We start from the raw sequence: 20,919 nt of genomic DNA, 5'->3' as shown, positions 1-20,919 counted from the left end.
ACTGACGTTTTGACGGGAGATATTCCATCCGATACTCTGCAATCTATCTCATTTCATTTCCCACTTGAGCTGAACGACCTTTTATCAAAATGTACAATTCTCCATCTACCCATGAACACCACCCCAAAACACGTATGATGATGATCAGCCACAAATGTCTGCAGGGTACGTGGCTCCACTACATCTGTATTTCGATCTACATGCTGATCACTACCTTCTACGGCCACAAGATATGTACCCCAGGATTTCAATTCGACCGACTGGGCGGATCCAGGGCTTAGTTTCGATGATGGTTCATTGGACCACACCCAATTTCCACCAAGTTGGCTTGGTTCCGTAGCTCATCTTTCACAGGAGACATACCAGCAAGGCTATGGTACGAATCCCACGGATTTCTTTCCGACGGTTGACCAAGTACTTTCTGATAATCTATCTAGGACGATGTGGCAATATCTCCCTGCGACAGGTCATGAAGCCAACAGTTCGACCGCTCTTGGCGAGACCCAGCTGGACTGTTCAACTGCTATCGTCGACCCGCATCGACCCATGATTCACTCGAGCAGTAATACCAGTCTTTTGTTGCAAGCTCCTTCTGCTCAGCCACAGGCCTTCGCTCAGATGACCAGCACCATTGGTCCGCCCACAGGTCCCAGTCATACTACCAGGGTAAGTCAAAAATAAGTCATGTGGGAGATTGTGAGATAACAATGCAAGGGGTTTCCAGGACAACACCGGTGGATCCAGATATTCTCCTGAGGAGCGAAAAGCAAGAAGTAAGTCAATTCAACGATTTTTAGTATCATTCGGTATACTCGTGACATCCTTACCCAAACGGGTCTGTGTGTGTGCTCACAAATCTCGTCAGACAAAGAAGCCAATAAGCGATTTCGAGAGCGGAGGAACCGTCATATTAAAGAGCTGGAGAGCGGGATGGCAGTTCACGAGAAGTTGATCACCCAAGCTCGAGCTTCATCCCAACAGGCCACCTACGAGAGGAATGTTGAACAAGGGAGATATCATCAGCTTCAGGCTCTGTGCAGAGACAACTTTGGATCTGAACATGAGTTTACGGATGAGGAGAGACAATGGATTGAGAGTGAAGCGAGAAGGGGCTACTATCCTTCCTAGATCTTTCCACTAACCTTCTTGATAGAAAAGGCTTGTAACCTCTTTTGTCAATAGTACTCTTTACTCTCTCCAGCTCTATTTAATGCAATGAAAGGTGAACATTCACTCTGCTTACTGCAGGAAAAGACAACACTCATTCGAGCTTGTTTCTGGAGATAACGAGAACTCTTTCACAAGTCATACATCTCGTGGCTATCAAAAGCCTTATCTGCTACAGTACTCCACCTGGGAGAACAATGTACATTCGCCACCTTCTCTTCCCACGAGCAGCCTTTCAAGCTCGTCCATCGGCTAGATCATCGTCTTGAGATGGTGCCGCAACGTCGATCTATGTGTCCATGGTATTAGTATCTTCTTCAAGAATTTGGTCGCTGGCGATATGATGGGAGGAGCCAGTAGGATCTGTTTGATCAGATCGATCCTGCGGTACATATGCGGTCAACTACAACAGTCAAGGGACAACTGTCTGTACTACACTCACATTGAGACCCGCGAGCATGTCTTCAGCTGTGAAGCTCTTCTTATCTTGTTTCATCCACCGTTACATGCATAATTCATCGTCCACAAGTCTTCGCCAATATCTTCCTTTCTCGCTCAATTGATCGAAAGTCCATTTGCCTTCTTGACCCACCGTCATTTCAAAGGTTTGATTTTCGAAATCGATCCAGTAGGCGTATTCGCAGCAAAGCCAGTTGGACTCGGACCTAATTCGGTCGATGAGATGCTTGAGTTCGCCACTGAGAATCTCCGGGAGACATGGGGAGACATGGGGCACCTTGCATTCCTCTGAGGAGCTCAGACCAAGTGTGAGGGGTACGTCGTCGATGTTCGAACTCGGCAGGACATTTCAGCTTCTCCTCCTTTTCATACGAGTCCAAATGGAAGTCTTTGGAAGTGTAGTATTGGAAGAGTCCTTCGGAAGGTGGTGAATCAAGTTCTTCATCGATCCATATGATCTATAACAAAAGAATAATCATCAGACCATCCCTCTGTTCCAGTGGGATGTTGGTAATTGAGCTTACCTCCTTCAATCGCTCGATCATCGACTGTCTTTGCTCAGGTGTGAGTCCCAAGATGAACATGACGATTCGCACTCCTAAGGTGTCAGGATAGGAATCATAATGGTTGTAACATGCAGTCCGCTTTCCGGCAATGATGAAACCAAGAAGTCCTCCGGTACCCATGTTGAGATTAGGTCGATATCGAAGTGAGTGGGCTTCGGTAGTAGGATGTAATACAAGGAAGAAGTGAGAAAGGATGATTGGGATTGTGAACATATATAGAAAGTACAATTGCGCTGACGAGAGCACTATATATGCCGGCACCTGATTGCAGCTGACTGTAGTTGATGGTAGTTGACTCGTCTCTTTGCCTGTCAACGTGCGTGCGTGCGTCTGTCTGTGCTGGTCTGTGCGCAAGTCATGTACTGTATCTGCATGGATATGTTCAGGTTCAATGATGACTTCGAACTGGATTACGACTCCATTTTTCTCCCTAAAGATTGAATATTTTTATATACAACCTGCCCATCACCAAGGTTGCCCCTTCGATCAAGTGGAATTCAATTCTCACCCTGCGGATCTGCGATTCGATTCTTCCTGGATTGTCATCAGACAAATTCAGCTCTGTCTTACATACTTTTTCTGACTATAGGTGGAATATACTGACACTCTCGTCAGCTCCTTTACTTTGCTCCTTGTCTTCGCATCCTTGTTGCTGTGTACTATTCGCTTCTGCCATTTCTCTCTGTTTCCTTCTTCGTTCAAATCCTCTTTCTTGCTGTACGTTGTCATCTACCAATTTACCCCAGAATCCCGAATCCAACCGATCAAAGTTCCATTTCCTTTCTTTCCCATCATCCATTATGAATACCTGCTTCTCAAAGTCTACCCAATAAGCCCATTCGCAGAACGTACCATCTTCCACGAGTTCGGTACTATCGATGAGGTGTCTGAGGGACCCATCTAAGATGTATGGTAGACAGTATGCACCTTGAATCCCTCTGCAGATGGCATAGTACCCATTGGGTTGTTCTTCAAATTGATATTCTTGAGACAGTCGAAAGTGTTCTGGGTTGGTCGCCTTGATATGTTTTTCGAATGGTGATAGGTGGAAATCCAGTGATCTGTATTTTTCGACGATCTCCTTCGGTGCATCGGATCCAGATTCGACCCAAATGATCTGTACATTGCCGCACCGATTTCAGTATAGAGCGTCATCCGAAATGTGCAGCTGATACTCACCTCTTCAAGTCGTCTGATCATGGTTTCTCTTTGTTCAGGAGTGAGACCGAGGATGAATTTGACAATACCAACTCCCATTCCCTCCGGGTATGAATCAAACTGGACATAGCATCCTTTACGTCTGCCCGAAATGATGAAGCCGATAAGTCCTCGAGTACCCATTGTGGGAGATGCTTTGAGCGTAATGAGAGCGAGGAGATTATGAGGTTGGCAGTGAGGTTATATTCGGTTATCTTCGATAGTCCGAGAAAGAAAAGAGAAAAACAAGAACAAGGATGAGGGAAAGATTTGTGACGGATTCTGTCATCGAGGTGTGTGTTTGTGTTGGTCTTCCTGTTTGGTTTACTTGGTGATGGGACGACGACGCCACGTGAGGTGGGGATGAGTCAACCTCTGATGGTGATGACGTAGGATCCATCACCCGGAAGGCCTGTGCGTCGATATGGAGATGCATTGGATGATCGTGATATGACGATATGACGATATGATGATATGATGATATGATGACATGGGTGATACAACATACCAGAGATACAACATGAACCGCTCTTCTTTCTTCAAGCAGTCTGCTCTAATTCCTCCAGACTGCTGACGATGATCTTGGCAACCTTCCAATTCCTTCTCCTTTCAAACACCTCTCTGATCCAATCCAGCATCTCTGAGCTATCTCTTGGGGGAATACTATTCAGCGTCTCTATACAGCCGGCCTTGACCAATTGATGAGACACGAGTACAGCTTTGAATGCGAATATAGCCATCCAGGGAGCTTCGTCCGATACGTCCGTTTTGGTATCTAGATAGGTCAGAAACCAGCTTAGGTGTCGCTCTACCGAAGCTGCTACCATAGGCGATGAAAATGTAGTTGAGGAATTGCTGAGACGAGCGCTGCACACATACAGATCCAGAACGACATGTCATTAACGCCCAGATCATCAATGTGGATAAAACGATTGAACAACATACGATGCTGCTAAAGCCCCTTCCAGACTTCTCTCTAAGACCCCATTCGTATGCGATGGTGACCAGAGTAACAGTTCTATCATCGCAGTATGCCAGGTGGCCTGCATGAGTACCGACATCGAAGAGGAGTCGATATTGCTTTGAACAACTGGTTCGAAGGCGGTAAGAGAAGCATGCAGGGCCTGTGATCGGATCATGCCATGTCAGAATGAGTCGTATTATGCTGTTTTAGCACAGAATGAAGGTAGTTGGTCGTACACTCACCTCGAATCTTTCTATGCATACCTTTCCAGTCATAGTGGACCACCCCGACATCTCCCTTACACTACTGAGCAAGAACAGGATGACCACCAATGATCCATGCGAATCGAAAGCTGACATGTCTAAAGATCGGTTGGGAGTCAAGCAGGATCGGACAGCAGTCAAATACCGCTGGGAAGATTGTTGCTGCTGTTGGTCGTTGATCAAAGTACGATAAGCCCATTCGGATGCCGTGTTGACTTGCCATATGTTTTCTGAACATGGTAAATCATGTTTAATCTCAGGATGGGAGATGGTACGCGGTACCGAGAGGGTGTGATACCATAGTACGTCAAGGTGATACGCAGCGAACAAGGTGCTAAGAATCGCCATGCAAATCAGCACTGCATCCTTATGATTGGCGATATCTACATGGTAGGCAAAGGAAATAATCAGAGAAGGAGAAGTGGACTCACCGTTTATGACTTTCAGCTTTGACATACTGACGCCACAGTGTTTCTAGATCACCTGAGCTGGCTGATTGAGAGGGATACGGATCCGTCAGACCGCCGGTTCTAGCGAGCTGCAACAGGGTTACAAGGTCAACTATCATCCTACGTGTTCATAAACTAATTTGCCTTGATTTGAGGACGAGTCCTTCCCCCTTGTGGTATTGATATTGGTATTCCAGCATGTACCCAGGTGTTATCACTCACCTCTATTAACCTATTGTGCATCCTGAGTCCGTACGCACTATCAGATCCAGCCGAGTACATCGATGCGTTCTCTGGCATGTGGGAGTTGGCATCATCAACACTTTCGTGTAGGACTGCCAATTCGACATCCTTGTCATCGATTTGTTTCGTTTCAGTGTGATCGGCCATGTTGCTAAGTATCCTTGGTTTCAGAAGTTATGGAAAGTCGATGGGAAAGGATGAAGAATGACTTTTCTGAAGTCGCTGATAGGCTCAGCATATATACGATTTGAATTTCGCTCTATCGCCACATCCCAACTACGTGGATACCTTATCAGGAGATCCAAAGATAGCGAACCTGGGGCATCCACAGGACTCGGGAGGTGCTCTCCTCCTTTTGTACGAGATTGGCGTTTCTTGTTTGGTTAGCTCCTCTATCGGTGATCGGAATTTAATTTTCACCCTTAAGTTCCGGGCCGAATTGCTGGCAATTTACGTTAGTCTCGAGACGATTCGTTCCTGTCAGCACCTTCCTGGAGAGTTCGCTTCCCATAATCTCTCTAGTGTTACTATGCGTTTTATCTCAAGTGACAAGATTATCAGTTCGATAATAACTCCTCAACTTGTCCTCTTTCACTCCTCTTTACGTATGAGATAGACCGAATATTAGTGGATGAGATGTAAAGATATCCATAGGGGCGAAATGAAATGAATTGTATATATATATGACGCCTTGCATACTGGAGTTGGCCGAATCTCTAACTCCCAAACTAGACTATACGAGCACTATCTTTCATCTAACACGCAAGTCCAACCAAACAGTTCACAATCAGCATCCATCATGGCTTCTTCATACCCTACCGCTCACACTACCGAGGTGCAGAACCCCAGACTCCGACTTCTCAATGATCTGAGGAAGAAGGAGCCGGCTTTGATGACTTTCATTGCTATCCCTTCTGTCCGACATGCGCAGATAGTAGCCTTGACAGGTTTAGATGTGAGTCCTTCCACTTCGTGCTCTCGACTTTTGCTTGTTAGGGATGCTGATGGCCAGCCTAATAGGGTGTGATCATTGATTGTGAGCATGGTCACATCGGCGATGACTCCATGCACAACTCCGTTTCGGCTATTTCCGCCCTTGGTGTTAGTCCAATTATCAGAGTACGAGGTCCTCAGCCGGATATTCTGAAGCGAGCTCTTGACACCGGTGCCCAGTAAGTAGGAGCGCCTTACAACGTCGCTCTTAGCTGACTCTTCGAATAGCGGTTTGATGGTACCCATGATCAACACAGCTGAAGAAGCTCAAGCCGTCGTTACCTACTCGAAATTCCCTCCCCAAGGTCTCCGAGGGCAAGGTTCCGCCTTCCCCGCTATCGGCCACTGCTTGACAACTCCAGAATACATGAGATCCGCCAACCAAACTATCTTGACTATCTTGCAGATTGAGAGTAAACAGGGTGTAGAGAACGAGGATGCTATCGCCGCTGTGCCAGGTGTCGGTGAGTTCAAAGAAGTTCATGAGCTGCTTGTGAGGAACATAGACTGAAGTTCAGTGCTTAGACTACCTTTTCGTCGGTCCTAACGATCTCGCCCGGTCACTCCTCGGTTACACCCCTGCCAAAGGTGACGAGCCAGTATTTGTAGAGGCTATTGAGAAGATCGTTAAGGCTGCTAGGAAGCACGGGAAATGGGTTGGAAGATTTGTCAACGACGGACCTCTCGCTGCTGAAGCTTTGAAAACCTTTGACAGTGTGGCCATCAGCGGTGATACCAAGGCTATCTCCAACTGGTACACTGCTCAAATCGCTTGTGTCAGACCTTGATTGTATGATTAGATCTTAGATATTTCCGTATGCATCTTACTGTATGATTACGATTGTTTTGCCTCTCGGCACATGGGGAAAGCAGAACAACCTCAATTGGCTTGCACTGTGTTTGCGTTGACATATGGACACAGCTGAGTCACTATCCTCGAGGACTAGGGATAGTCAAAACGATGTGATCACAACTCGCCTTGAAATTACCCGAAGTAGGAATAAAACATATGAGAAGCCAATGCGGATCACCCACTGACTTTTGTGATCACAACGTTTTGACTATTCCTACTGCTGGTAACCTGTTACCGACAAATAATGCGTACCTTCAGATACCCACTTACACCCGAAGCACGGCAATGTGCGGAATGAGACTCTTGTGAAGCAGGCGGCTAGGGTGGGCCCAAATCGATGAATCGCTTATCACAGCCAGCTTGATGTGAGCAAGCTGCTATAACGTCACATGACAACGCAGGAAGGATCCAGATTTAGCATGATAGGTGGTTAGGTAAATCCGAAGGGAGGAGCACCTCTGAGAGGAGGTGACCACGGAGGAGGGGATACTCACCGTTTGATAAGTGATAGCCGACCGTTGGTAGCCGACGAGGGGCGCACCTCTCGTTATCACAGGAGCACCTTTTGTGCCTGAGGAGAGTGAGTTATCTTTGCTCCTCAGAATATCATGAGATGCTCACGCATGCATGCATGGGCATGGGCTTGTCCACGACGGCGCAGACGTCTGAAGAAGCTATATAAGATGACACCAAGATGTCCTTTGCGATCCATCTCGTAAGCAACACATCTTCACCCATCTAATCAAACAATAACGAACATACAATATGGCTCCTTCAGCACCTTTCAATCCACCGGCCCCTGATGCCCCTGGTAAACCATACGTCGAGCCATGGAACATTCCACCAGTGACCAAGCAGACCGAGAATTTTGATGAACTCACTTCCATCGACCTGTCCCTTCTCGATTCTGAAGATCCCGCGGTCCAAGCAGACCTTGTTAAGCAAGTGAAGAGGGCTATCCGAGAAAATGGTTTCTTGATCCTGGAAAATTACGGTGTCTCCTTAGAGCAGGTAAGTTACCACTATCCACAACTGTATCCAATTCTGAACTGACAGTTTTGTGGTAGCTTCATAGGCAGTTCGCTCTTGCCCAATATACCCACACCAAGATGTCTCAAGAAGACAAAGATAGACTCTTATTCCACCCCGATACTGGTCGATGGGCTGGTTACAAGCACCCTTACGGATTCAAAGTAGGTCTAACAGCCATTCTCACCAAGATGTATTACTGATAATTCTGTCTGCTCAGCGACACAAGGGCCCCGCAGATGGTATCGAGCAATTCAACTGGTACAAAGAGCAATGGGAAAACCGAGACTTGATGCCTGAATGTCTTCAGCCTTTCTTGGATGAGATTGAAGCTTTTTCCACCGTAAGTGCTCTGTACCGCGACATACTTTAGAGAGCTGCCACTAATTCAAGGTGCTTCTCACGTTCAGTACTTGACCTACTCCGTCAACAAACGACTTCTAACCCTCTTCTCAAGGGTTCTTGTGCTTCCGGACAATTGACTCTGGGACAACGTGCAATCGAAGGGGAGCCCACCTGGAGAAGGTTATTCCCGACATGCTATCTTCAGACCAGTGCAGAAGGAGACTCAGGAAGCTTCCAAAGGACTCCGAATGCACGGTCATACCGACTTCGGACTCACCACCCTTCTTTTCTCTGTGCCAATCTCATGTCTTCAAATCTGGGGCCATGACGAACAATGGCACTACGCCCCTTACAAGCCCGGAGCTCTTGTCATCAACATCGGTGAGACCCTCGAGATCGTCTCAGGTGGTCATTTCAAGGCTACCCGACACCGAGTGTTCAAGCCACCTGCCGACCAGCTCAACTCTGAGCGATTATCCATAGTCCAATTCAACAGTAGTATCGGCGAACTCCGAATGACCCCTGCTGCAGACTCACCTCTCATCCAACGAGAAGGCTGTGTGGAAGAACAAGGTGTCTACAAGGAGTTCAAGAGACTCATGGATGCTGGTGTACCCGTACGTCACTTCGTGTTTCCCATATGAAGTCCAGCGCTGAATTATTATTTCCATCAACAGGTACCAACTAACAGTCAATGGCGAGAAATCCAAATTGCCGAGGCTACTGATCCCACCGATACCGTCAGAAATAGTATCGGTCAAGATCAAATCATGCTCGACGGGAAGCTCTTCCAGAAACGAGAGTATTTCGGTGTCAAAGTCTTGTTACCTGTATAAACGGTCTTTATTGGTTGTTATTGGCTTACGTCCATGTTTTCTTTTGTAGTATTAGCAGTGCGTTCTAGCACGTATGCCTCATGCATGGGTTTCCCATATAACAGCGCTGCACGTCAGGCTTTCGCATTGAAGCACATTCAGATTGATTGGCACGCACCCTGATTGGTCTGAAACCCCGACCATCGGGATTCTACAGTAAAGCCGTAATGATGTCTTAATGCATAATTTTCATGAATGACGAGTTTATCCGTCCGTGATATGAGTTTATGCTTGTGATTCCTGTTACATTGCTAGATGACTATGGAATACAATTGATCGTTCTCGCTTCAATCTCATAGTCGTCTTCATCGTTTGTCCTCTCTTTATGCCGCTTCAAGGGCTTTTTGTGTACTTCTCGTCCGATCTGCTTTTTCGCGGCTTGATGACTTAGTTACCACTGTTGTCTGCGCAACTGAATGGGCTATTAGGAAGCATGGAATCAGTCACAAACATCCTAGATCGGTATGAGCCTTACTTACCTTCCTGCATCTCCACTGTTCAGGCTGTCGTTGATGACCACGGCAGCGGCGTAGGTACCGGCCACCATCAAAAAACAACCGAGGACGAAGAAGATGGCGTTCATGGCCATCATCAAGTTCCACTTTCGGGTACCTCTGTTCGTAGCTCTCCAGTTGTCCCACATCCACATGTACGCTTCCATTTGACTGTGTGCGAGATTAGCATCGGATCCTAGCAGGTACAGGAAGTCCAGCACACTCACATGCAGATAAGGGTACCTAGTAGAGCACCAATCAAACTGAGCAAATCATTAAAGAATGGAATAGCCTCGGCAATGATGAATCCAATACCACAGGTAAAACCGACACATCCGCTAGCGATCGCGGTCAGCTTTCGGCTGTTCTCGATGGGATAGTATGATACTAATACTCACTACCAGACCATATAATGAACAGGGGTGTTTTTGGACAAATGTCGGGAATTTCTAAGAACTCGAACAAAGACTGCGACGGAAGTCAGCGTAGCTCCATATCTTTACAGATGGCACAGTGGCTTACCATATTTGGCCGCAGTGTGGGCGTAGAGCAGACCGCCGACGATCAAACCTGGAAGGGCAAGACCGTAACAAACCTTTTTGACGATGAACCCAGCACTTCCTAGAGCCGGTGAAGCAATGTATTGACCGACGAAATGGTAGGTCACACATCCGACAATCTGTTCAGCACAGACCATTTAGCATAAATGGGCCGACATCGAACCGAAAAAAAAAACTTACAAGGTAGATCATGGTGATCAAAGTCTGAGCGGCCACCACACTCTTGGAGTATTGAGCGGGTTCTCTCATCTCTCCGACGATATTGAAGAAGTTTGGTGTACCGGCGTAAGCGAATACAACGATGGATACAGCATTGATAGCATCGACGAAACTGGGTTGAGCCACGACTTGAGTGATGATTTCGAAATCACCATCAATGGGAGCCAAACTTGGTCGGTCGGTTAATCCAGCAGCGATCATCAAGGTGATGACTGCTGAAAGGATACTGACAAGACCGACCCAGCCTAACCATGAGATACGACCGAGTGTCTGAATCGAAGCGAACACTGCGACGATGACAGCACCGATCACAGCCCAGACTACGGTACAGGCAGCATGTTCGGTGATGGTGTTAAAAGCCACAGAGATGGACAAGAATGACGCTCCAGCGATAGCAACGACTTCGAGCTACATTTGATTCGAGAAAGAGGTAAGAACGCTTCTTCGACTCGGACTCATGGGCAACATACCCAAAATGCGAAACCGATGACCTCTCGGCCGATAGGGCCAAACATGATATGGGCAGCACTGCAAGGGACAGTCAGCTGTTCACTCCATCCTTCGTAGTGTCGCTGGACCTACTCTGCGACGGTGTATACTTCAGGGTGGTTGAGCTTGAAATACCCAACCACCAAGTCCGACCCTGAAGAGACATAGTCAACATGGGGATGATTCTCGCAGCGCAATTGCATCCTACTCACATGTTATGATTACAGCAAGAGCTACGATGACAATCACACCTGGGACGAAGCCCAATGTATCGAGTACCGCAGGCTAAGTTGACGATCGGTCAGCGCCGTTCGTCCCGTTTCGCCTGTACAAACTTACAAGACCTAAGACACCCAAACCGATTTGAGTCTTGAGTTCCAATACTGATGCACGGATCCTAATTTGATCAGCTTCTGCTTGTGCTATAGGTCAACTCACCATCCGAGATTTCGATAATTTGGGCCGTCTTCATCTATGGTACCCCACACGGCATCGTGAATTTTACCGTCTTGAGGTATGCTTTGACCGTTTTCGATATCCACCGGATGGGTGATCTCGGTCTGGCCTGGGTGCTCTTGATTCACTTTATCGGATTTACGATCGTTCAAAGCATACGACTGAGTTGTTGATGATTCGATATCGATACTTGATGGATGCGACATTATTCGTTAAGTCAATTGATTCAAACAATCGAATCTTTGTTCACAATTGCGAAGTGTGGGGAAGAAGGAAGAAAGCCAAATTACCAAAGTCCACTCAGAGGAATTATAAGGAGACCTGCGAGGTGAATGGAATACGCAAACCGACTCGGCGAGATCTGTCCGGTCCAAGAAAGTAGACAACATGCGTCTGACCAACGATGGAAAGGTTTAGAGCGAAAAAAGAAGTCGAAAACGGGGTCTCCGTGCGGCACTGCCGACGATGATGAGTCAAATTTTCACTAGCTAGGTTGAAACATATGGTTGCTTCATGATGATTCAGCCTGGTAGAACATGTAATACACGCGAGCATTGTTTTTCCAGCTAAGCGAGGTTAGGGCCCAGTGACGTGTCTTAAGGGCATTCTCCCCCGCGAACAGGAATTTCGCCCGGAATGCATGGCAAGATAGATATTGTCTTGGCGGAAAGCTCGTTTGTGTGAGTTAGGAGAAGGAGGGATATTTGGAAGTCTCTTATTGAGATGAAGCAACCTTGAATTGATGGGATGCGGCTACGAAGATCGATGACGATCATTGGTGACACCTCGCCAAAGGATGTTTGCAATTTGCAGGGTAAATAGGCCACGTGGCTCTCACACGTGCCTACCCATATGATCTCTTTCTGTTGCGGCATTGCCGGGTTCAGGCGCGATCTTCGTCCTACGTTTTGCCAGAGCCCCAGGCCGAGAGCTGCGAATGAAATCAGACAGGAAGCGTAGCTACATCTCTACTATCGGTGGTGAAGCAGCTACCAAAATCCGCAAAAATAACAAAGGTGGCACTCCTTTTTACCAAAGTTGGGAAGATGCTGGATGACCACCTTCGTTCCGCTCTTCTGACTACCTCACTCGATATGAAGTATATCCTGTCCCATCACCTGTCTAACGCCTCACAAGCATCATTCAACTGGTCTTTTTCTGTTGGAACTGTGGACAAAGCTGTGAAATCTCATACCTAGAATACAATCGACCCCAAAATGGAACACAACTCATCTGAAAGAGCTTCCTCCTATCGGACTCACTTGCCTTGTGAACAATTTACAAGCCCTGAACATCGATCATCCTTGACCTGGCAGAGATGTTCGGACCCCAGGTACCATGAGATGACAATCATGACTCGAAAATGTCAACGATGCTCTGAATCAGGTACAGAGCAATCATGCTTAGTGAAGTTACGGAACACCAATAAGGGTGAAATATCTGGGGGATGCGCTGATTGTCGTAGAAGTCATAGCCGGTGCATTATGGCTTCAAGGTCGAGGGAATGGTTAGAGAACTATAACCTCACCGGAGAGACGGACTGGAAATCAACTGCTTCTTCTGCTCCCCGTGCGATCACTGCCGCTGCATCGATTTCAAACCGGGGGTGTTTTAGATGGCAAGACGGTCTCCGCGGAGGGAAGATAGCTGAATGCCCATTGGGATGTTCTTGCTGTGAAGCGGAGGGTCTCAAATGCATTGTCTCCCAACGAAGAAAGAAAGAACAAATAGTCTCTAGTAGTTGCTCTAATTGCAGAGACAGCAAGCTCTCAAAGTGCGAATTCAGTCAAAGATCTATTGTAGATCAGGAGAGTTATCAACTGACCGGATTGAAACCCTGGGAAAGGTCACAGAGCATCTCAAGCCCTAGCCGATCTGTCCACTCTCCTACAATGGGCCTATTTCCGACCATGCAAGATCTGGAAAGCATTGAGCCGCGACCCGAAGGTGATTTTAGATTCGATAAAAATGAAGTTCCGCTGCCGGATCAGGATGACGGATTTTGGAATTATATCGACCATCACCCACTCAGCCCCCTTCTGGAAGGTCTCCCAGGAGAATTAGATATTCCTGGTGGCAATTCATCCGGCAGCGTTACAGAGGATGCAGCTGGGAGCTACCAGAGTCCGGTGTGGGATAAAACGCAGAACATCCTTTACGACTTAGCAGAAGACGAGTCAGGTCCTTTGATAGTTCAAGAATCTAGTTCCCCGAAAGCCAACGTCCCCGAGTGCGCCAATAGATCCGAATGGACGCCTATGCAGAATCTGCTTTATGATCTCGAGAAAAAGCCCGCAAATTTGACCCGGTCGTCGATACATGACCCATCCATAGAAAGCAGTACGCCCGCTGCGGTGCCTGCTGCATCCCCAGAAGAGTTCAATACTCCGCAAAAGGCTGAATTTGATAATCGCCCAGTATGGGAAGCTATGGGTGATATCTTAAGGAATCTGAAATAAGCTGAGGGAACCACCTGTGGTCAAAGCTGACGGAGTACATTGAGTAAGACCAACGGATTGCAGGATCAGATGATATAAAACAAAGGCCATGCATCCTTTAAGCATGTCCATACCGCACGCTGCTGCTATGATTTCACTTTCAACAAATCATCACGAGCTCAGGTTCAAGCTGAGCAGCTCGATGAAGGGAAAGCTGTGAGATCAAGACGAGTCAAACGTGTTTGGGGAATTTGTTCTCCTGTGTTCTCCTGAGCTACGATACTGTACACATCTTGATCATCCTTTGAGCAAGAGCGACATTGAAAGGCCGACAGATTCAGTCACCATCGGAGACAAGACATCAACTTGTGTATATGTATGGTGTTCAACGATATGCGCTCCTTGAGAGCAATCATACCATATCCTCGAGCTGTATAGTTTTCCGTGGCTCTCAATATACTAGTACTGTACCCTTCACTCCTACTAACCCGGTGATATCGTCATGTCTGCCGTATACAATGTCTGAGGAAAATCAACACCTACCAACAAGCAATGTGAGTGCCTAAACATCGATAGCTCTCTGTTTCCGATACGCCGAGGCAGGATCGGGCGGAGGAGTACTCAGTGACACGTTCTTAACATATGGTAGCCCAGTCAAGCAGATAGCGCAAAGCTGCCTCCAGTCGTCACTCCCTCTCAGCTACATGACCAGGCGGAGATGTTGCATCAAGCACCTGTGGAGCACAACTTTGGCTCACATGCAGACACAGCTACATCTGGGACCGTTCCGACGGATGACTTCAGCTTCAATATCATGAGATTCTCTGATGGTCTCGTCAATACGACACCTTCTTTGACTTCCGATTTGAGCCAACTAGACGCCGACTTGGACTGCCTCACTTCCCCACTTCTCACTGGTGGAGGATATGGCCTGAACCTCGATCCATACCAACCTTTTTCGCATCCACATTGACCTTCAGCGTACAGTAACTTCTCAAGTTCATCCAAGAGAAGACGTACAGGTCTTGATGGCTGGTCTACACCTTTGTCACCTGGAGAATCGGCTTTACAGACTGTCCGAACAGCCTTGACCGCGTTCAAGGATCATCATAAGGACAAACCTCTGGCCAGAGGTCCAATCACTTTGGCGATGCAACGTCTGGAATCTGGCCTTGATGCTGATACGATAAAGACTATCAAGTCTATCATTGACGATATGAAAAAAGACCAAGTCGTATCCACGGACAGGAACGTCCTCTGATTGTGCGATGAGACTAATAAAGCGTTGAACACTTTAGAGAAAGATTTCGCGTTTGATATTGACGATGGTTCTGGTGGTGATTATCAGGGTTTCTCCATTGAGAGAGGTAGGAAACGTTCACATCCTAATAACTTTCCAGCGATTTCGACGGTCACTGTACCGTCTACCGATAGGGTTACTTCAGATGAAGATTCATTGGAGATGGCACCACCCGCTCGTCGATCCGGAATTGAGGCTACAGGATCGAAATCATGCAGTAGTTGTACAGAATCGAACAAGAAATGTACGACTTTCGTGAGCACAAGGGTAGATGGTAGTGTCTACTATGCCAAATGTGGAGAATGCCACAATCGCAGATCAAAGTGTTCCCTTGCGACTAGAGAACACCTTCAGCCATACAAGGGCGATATGACCTTGATCGAAGATTTTTTGGGAGGGTGGGTCAAGTCCACAAGAGCCAGGAGGGTGTACGAATCCCTTAAGGAGAAGAGACAGGCAAGAGAGAAGTATCTGGCCAGCAGGTCAAAGACGGCCAGACCCGAAGAAGCAGCAACGGTCACGGAAGACAACCCGATTGGTATTTCGGCTAGAAGAGATGCGTTTGGTCAGTCACTCCGACGTAGAAATAGATCTTGAAGAGTTGATTGAGATATCCGTACAACTTCCTATGTAAATCTTATTATGATCATTTGGGTTTGCGAGTGTCCGTCTACACAAATATGTTCTTGCATTGACAAGGTACGATATGGTCGGTAACAATGTTGTTCAATGAGTCATGTTTCGGTATTTCAGCCTTATGGCGGCAAACCTTCCTTTCAATCTGTCAACCTGTACCTATTACCTGTAATTATCATGTCACTGTGCTGTGTATATACAGTATATCATCTAGCTATCAACTTTGATAGCTATACATAAACGATTCACTTGCTTATCCGTCCACCTGCACCTAACCTACGCCTTCTCTGCATTTCGGGCTTTCTATATAGTCGCTATACAGAATGTCTTGATAAGTCCATGAAAATCGACGGCGGTGTGACCTTAATGCATCGCGTACTCTGCGCTGGGTCGGTTCTGTCTGGTCTTATGGGTGGGTTGGGAGTAGACAATAGAGAATCGATTCGATGTTGGCGGCAATGTGCCAACCTCGTTCTGCCACAAATCCCATGAAGAGTGCCTGATCAGTAGAGCAACTTCGTCACAAGCTAACCGATGATGGTCTGTCTTTCCATCTTATTGTTGATATTCCTCCTACATCTAATTACTTGAACGCATCAAAGACCTTCATCCCGCTTTAACCTCAATTTCACCATCATTCTTTTCTAGTGAACCGAAACATTACCCCCGACCGAGCTATTTCAACATACACGCATACACGCGATGCCTCCGCGTCGATCATCACGTACCTCCCTTTCCTCCCCAACAGGTGCCGACGATATATCCTATCTCACCTTGGCTGAAGTTCGAGATCGTCTGAATAGGAATAACGCATTGCTCTCTTCCCCTCTCTTCGCAACCCCACAAGTAGGAGCAGCTGGACCAAGTAGTGATCCGGTGAAGGATAAACTTTTGTTGGCTAGAGAAGCGTTGTTAGCCAGGGAACAGGAATTGATGTTGGATAATATGCACCTGGCAGATCAAGATACACAACAACAACAGATATATAATGGATCACCCCCCAAGTCACCTACGTTGAGTCTGGGTGGAGGAGGGAATGGGAGGAGTGGCAAAGCTAGGGTGCTGAATAGGATAAGGGAGGGGGAAAGTAATTTGGCAAAGAACGGGTTGATCTTGTGAGTGTTTGCTGTTATATTGCCTATGGGTCAAGCGCAGATGAGAAATTCGGGAGAGTCATTGATCGAAAATAAATCAAGAAAGAAGGATACCATAACCGAAAGATGAATCGTGCAAAGCTAACATCCATTCCAATTATTTCAATACTAGACCTATCGACCAAACTCTCCATCTCGGTCAAAGGGACTATCAAAATGCGACTGCCCTGTCCCTCTCTCACCTATCTCTTAATCCTACCAGATCTTCTTCTCCTAAACCACGATCGGCTCGTCCCAAAGTATCTCATCCATCTAACTTGTACGACAATGTTCCAGTAGGTGGTGAAGATGAAATCACCAGGGCGAATAGACTGGCGCGTATAAATGCTTTTATGTCTTATAAATCTTCTTCTTCCGATTCGGAAGATGACGACGATGACTTCGACCAAGATGATGACGTCGATGAAGAAGGAATGGAAGGGATCGATAAAGAAGAATATATAAATAGGTTGATACGATCTCAATCACAACTGGAAGAGAAGAACTTCCCATTGACGGGTAATGCCTCTGGAGGATATGATGGGAATGGACAACCGTTACATAACGATGATAAGTCATTGGATGACCTGGGTGAAGAAGTTGATGTGTACGGAGAAGATGATGAGGATTTCTTGGAAGGGAATGATGAATATGCGAATGGTGCTGGTCAGGGAAGTATGGCGGCTGGACCGGGAAGGTAGTTTGAACGATGAGCTATATATATACATAGATATTCTGGGAGATCTAGTACTTCCAAAGGTCCATGCTGTGCTGCGCTAGGCAAGGAGGTATGATATCTTGCATATATACAGATAGACGAGGCGATTGTACAATATTTGATACATCATACACATTGCATTGTACATATGAATGGAATTCATCAAACAAATTGTGGTTGTGATATCTACCATGCTTGATCACTCGTCAATACACTTACAACATTCTCCGTCTACAGTCGTACCAAGAGCTTGCCCATGGTCCTCTCCAGAGGTATGCCCATAGAAGGAAATATACTAAGTTACACGTCAAGCAGTAAATAGCAAATGCATCAGGATGAACTGATCATATCCAGTAAGAGCAGTAAATATGATATGTAGTATGTAATAAGTGTGGGTTTTATGTGGTAGAAGGATGAGCTACACCATGTGACAAAAATTGAGATTCAACATTTCACAACTCGTCCTGGACTGTTCTTTTCTTCTGATACCTTCTCCCTCGCCATTTATGTTCTATTGCCCCTTCTCGTTTACAGCGTCTATGCATCCACTTAATCTATATGAAAGTTAAACATTGGATGAATCAGCAATACGCCCTCTTGTAAGTTTACGCATATGCGTTTGTGTCTAACAGAATCGAGTAGACTCACAAAGCAACCTAGTCAAGATATTCGCTCGAGTATTCTTGATACCATTATAAATACCTTCTACTTCCTCTTGACCTACACCCGAGATATCCGCCATCAGATACGCGATATCACCTTTAGAATCCGAGAATTGCTTTTCGATATTGTGATCGGCCAAGATATTGTTGATCTGCTTCAACACACCAGGTTCGTTCCTGTGCACATGACAGACTCGAATATGTCTCTCGTCATTCGTTGTGATTGCCCTCAAGTCCACTTCGGGGAAATTGACAGATCCCAAACTTGTACCATAGGTCAGATACCTATACAGGGCATTTGACACTTCTGATCCAATCGCACGTTGAGCTTCCTCGGTCGATCCTCCAATATGCGGCGTCATGATCAAGTTCGCACAATTCCTCAATCTAGGGATGAAGTCACCCAGAGTCTCGTTAAATCCAGGTCCATTTGATCCAGGTTCTTTAGGGAACACGTCAACAGCAGCTCCAGCAAGATGTTTGGATTCCAATGCTTGAGCTAAGGCAGGTAGGTCGACGACCTTTCCTCTGGCATTGTTGATGAAGAATGAACCGGTTTTCATCTGGTTGAATTGAGCTTCACCAATCATATTGATCGTATCGGGGATTTCGGGAACATGAAGAGTGACGAAATCCGCTTTGGACAACAGATCATCTAAGGAATCCACTTGTCTTGCTGTACCCAATGGCATAATAGGAATGACATCGTAGTAGATGACTTGCATACCGAACGATTCGGCCAAGACGGATAATTGAGATCCGATATGTCCATATCCAACTATACCTAATGTCTTTCCTCGGATCTCCCAACAGTTCTTGGAAAGCTTGTTCCAGATACCTGCTCGCATCTCGTGAGTTCGATCCACGATTTGTCTGGACAAAGCGATGATTTCGGAAATCACTAATTCGGCGACAGATCGGGAGTTGGCATAAGGAGAGTTGAATACTGCGATACCTCTTCGAGCGGCGTGTTCGAGGTCGACTTGGTTGGTACCGATACAGAAACAACCGATGACGAGAAGCTGAAATGTGGATATGAATGATCAGTCATATACGGCAAAGACTCATAGGGCGTGTGAGTCCATGATGACGATACATACCTGAGGGTTGGCGTCGATGACTTTTTGAGTGATCTTGGTCTTGGATCTGATACCGATAGCTTGGTACTGATGTAATTTGGAGATGAGTTCGTCCTCCGACCAGGCTTTGGTGACGTGGTCGACCTGTAAGACGGTCGATAGTCAGTCGAAACGTAATATGGGAGTCAAGGAATGGAGACTCACCTCGAAGCCTTGATTCTTCAGGAACTGAGCCGCATCCAAATTGATATTCTCCAACAACAGGACCTTGGTTTTACCTTGTCTCTTTTCAGGTTCTTCCTCGAGGGGATAGGTGACAGGTAAGAAAGCTGTCAACTGTCTAGCCATACCGTGGAAGACCGATCCGACTGAACCTGATCCTCCTCTCACATGGCTGGACATAGATGGGGAGGTGGAGAATGATCCGCTGAGGCCTGTAGCCGCGGCAGGAGGAGATTGAGCGCCGAATGAGGTTGTGGGGATACCTCGGGTGTTGGTTGGGATTGGAATGCTGCGAGGGCGTGAAGAGGGTGTTAGCATGTTGAGTGGACTGGGGGAAAGTGTAGTAACAACGAAGAATGGAATGAAGTGAGATGGTATGACGAGTATATATAGACACCAGGATCACCCCTCAACCCCACAGATCCAAAGGATGACTGAGTGTTAAAAAGTTGAAACATGCACGTTGACCACCATCAACCATCACAGACCGTGTGCCGCCATGGTCCCCGAGAAGGCGTGATTGGTCTGAACACTCACAAGTTGGGAGGATCGGACGCTGACACAGAGGTTCTTCGACCTGGAACAGGTACCGAGGAGGACATGGTGTGATGGTGAAAGTGGAGGGACAGGGCTGACTCGGGGTGTAAAGTGGGGGGGGATGTGTCGATGCTAAGCTGGTCTACAGCGTTTTTAGTGATTGCTGGGTAGATCGAAAGGAGGAGAGAGGAGATGAGTCACGATGTTTTATACTCGAAAGGTTATTAATGACGAGTGAGAAATTTGAGTCGATAAAGAGTGTAGATGATCGTTAAAATTCGGAAAATGTCAGATCACGACAGAGTGGATGATGCTTGCTCCTCTTGAAATATTCGTATTTTCCACCTCATAGGAAAACCCGATACATGCATAAGCATGAGACGAAATCTCAAACCTATCTCGGGATCAAAATCCACACATCCAACTTAGCTTATCGACTCAGATCTCGTATTCATTGACCACGTGTCAGAGCGGGTCTATGATTATTTCCGCACTGTAATTATCTGTATTTTGTGTTTGCGCAATATTTCTGATATTTCTGAATGACACGGTCGAGTGGAGGTGAGGTTGATC

The 20,919-nt window shown here is 46.6% G+C and overlaps 11 protein-coding genes across 11 annotated transcripts; 6 read left to right on the top strand and 5 right to left on the bottom strand.

Annotated features, from left to right (window-relative positions):
• Positions 1–441: 441 nt before the first annotated feature.
• I203_100689 (uncharacterized protein) lies at positions 442–1,128 on the top strand (the record flags this gene model as incomplete). Its single annotated transcript, XM_065516701.1, has 3 exons — positions 442–666; positions 725–773; positions 866–1,128. The coding sequence occupies 3 exons, from the start codon at positions 442–444 to the stop codon at positions 1,126–1,128; spliced, it is 537 nt and encodes a 178-aa protein (XP_065373519.1).
• A 704-nt stretch (positions 1,129–1,832) lies between these two features.
• On the bottom strand, positions 1,833–2,312 carry I203_100688 (uncharacterized protein; the record flags this gene model as incomplete). Its single annotated transcript, XM_019150036.1, has 2 exons — positions 1,833–2,084; positions 2,151–2,312. The coding sequence occupies 2 exons, from the start codon at positions 2,310–2,312 to the stop codon at positions 1,833–1,835; spliced, it is 414 nt and encodes a 137-aa protein (XP_019000732.1).
• Positions 2,313–2,696: 384 nt separating this feature from the next.
• Positions 2,697–3,533, bottom strand: I203_100687 (uncharacterized protein; the record flags this gene model as incomplete). The annotated part of the gene is made up of 3 exons (XM_019150037.1): positions 2,697–2,726; positions 2,797–3,309; positions 3,372–3,533. 3 exons carry the CDS (start codon positions 3,531–3,533, stop codon positions 2,697–2,699), a joined length of 705 nt encoding a protein of 234 aa, XP_019000733.1.
• Positions 3,534–3,928: 395 nt separating this feature from the next.
• Positions 3,929–5,455, bottom strand: I203_100686 (uncharacterized protein; the record flags this gene model as incomplete). The annotated part of the gene is made up of 5 exons (XM_019150038.1): positions 3,929–4,256; positions 4,335–4,513; positions 4,596–4,950; positions 5,048–5,154; positions 5,288–5,455. The coding sequence occupies 5 exons, from the start codon at positions 5,453–5,455 to the stop codon at positions 3,929–3,931; spliced, it is 1,137 nt and encodes a 378-aa protein (XP_019000734.1).
• Positions 5,456–6,107: 652 nt separating this feature from the next.
• On the top strand, positions 6,108–7,089 carry I203_100685 (uncharacterized protein; the record flags this gene model as incomplete). Its single annotated transcript, XM_019150039.1, has 4 exons — positions 6,108–6,263; positions 6,329–6,480; positions 6,530–6,765; positions 6,827–7,089. 4 exons carry the CDS (start codon positions 6,108–6,110, stop codon positions 7,087–7,089), a joined length of 807 nt encoding a protein of 268 aa, XP_019000735.1.
• An 830-nt stretch (positions 7,090–7,919) lies between these two features.
• I203_100684 (uncharacterized protein) lies at positions 7,920–9,364 on the top strand (the record flags this gene model as incomplete). Its single annotated transcript, XM_065516700.1, has 6 exons — positions 7,920–8,165; positions 8,222–8,347; positions 8,404–8,526; positions 8,594–8,647; positions 8,690–9,145; positions 9,206–9,364. 6 exons carry the CDS (start codon positions 7,920–7,922, stop codon positions 9,362–9,364), a joined length of 1,164 nt encoding a protein of 387 aa, XP_065373518.1.
• A 426-nt stretch (positions 9,365–9,790) lies between these two features.
• Positions 9,791–11,827, bottom strand: I203_100683 (uncharacterized protein; the record flags this gene model as incomplete). Its single annotated transcript, XM_065516699.1, has 11 exons — positions 9,791–9,824; positions 9,883–10,068; positions 10,125–10,235; positions 10,296–10,365; positions 10,420–10,576; positions 10,638–11,084; positions 11,147–11,204; positions 11,259–11,319; positions 11,378–11,450; positions 11,505–11,587; positions 11,671–11,827. The coding sequence occupies 11 exons, from the start codon at positions 11,825–11,827 to the stop codon at positions 9,791–9,793; spliced, it is 1,437 nt and encodes a 478-aa protein (XP_065373517.1).
• A 1,704-nt stretch (positions 11,828–13,531) lies between these two features.
• I203_100682 (uncharacterized protein) lies at positions 13,532–14,080 on the top strand (the record flags this gene model as incomplete). The annotated part of the gene is made up of 1 exon (XM_019150042.1): positions 13,532–14,080. One exon carries the CDS (start codon positions 13,532–13,534, stop codon positions 14,078–14,080), a length of 549 nt encoding a protein of 182 aa, XP_019000738.1.
• A 497-nt stretch (positions 14,081–14,577) lies between these two features.
• On the top strand, positions 14,578–15,956 carry I203_100681 (uncharacterized protein; the record flags this gene model as incomplete). Its single annotated transcript, XM_019150043.1, has 4 exons — positions 14,578–14,613; positions 14,709–14,976; positions 15,040–15,216; positions 15,358–15,956. 4 exons carry the CDS (start codon positions 14,578–14,580, stop codon positions 15,954–15,956), a joined length of 1,080 nt encoding a protein of 359 aa, XP_019000739.1.
• Positions 15,957–16,697: 741 nt separating this feature from the next.
• I203_100680 (uncharacterized protein) lies at positions 16,698–17,829 on the top strand (the record flags this gene model as incomplete). Its single annotated transcript, XM_019150044.1, has 2 exons — positions 16,698–17,110; positions 17,262–17,829. The coding sequence occupies 2 exons, from the start codon at positions 16,698–16,700 to the stop codon at positions 17,827–17,829; spliced, it is 981 nt and encodes a 326-aa protein (XP_019000740.1).
• A 642-nt stretch (positions 17,830–18,471) lies between these two features.
• I203_100679 (phosphoglycerate dehydrogenase) lies at positions 18,472–20,411 on the bottom strand (the record flags this gene model as incomplete). Its single annotated transcript, XM_019150045.2, has 4 exons — positions 18,472–19,530; positions 19,609–19,731; positions 19,792–20,098; positions 20,347–20,411. The coding sequence occupies 4 exons, from the start codon at positions 20,409–20,411 to the stop codon at positions 18,472–18,474; spliced, it is 1,554 nt and encodes a 517-aa protein (XP_019000741.2).
• Positions 20,412–20,919: the final 508 nt, after the last annotated feature.

Source organism: Kwoniella mangroviensis (assembly GCF_000507465.2).
Source record: "Kwoniella mangroviensis CBS 8507 chromosome 1 map unlocalized Ctg01, whole genome shotgun sequence".
In the NCBI taxonomy this organism is placed as follows: domain Eukaryota; kingdom Fungi; phylum Basidiomycota; class Tremellomycetes; order Tremellales; family Cryptococcaceae; genus Kwoniella; species Kwoniella mangrovensis.
Note: the sequence above shows the minus strand (reverse complement) of the source record. Positions and strands in the feature narration are given on the sequence as shown.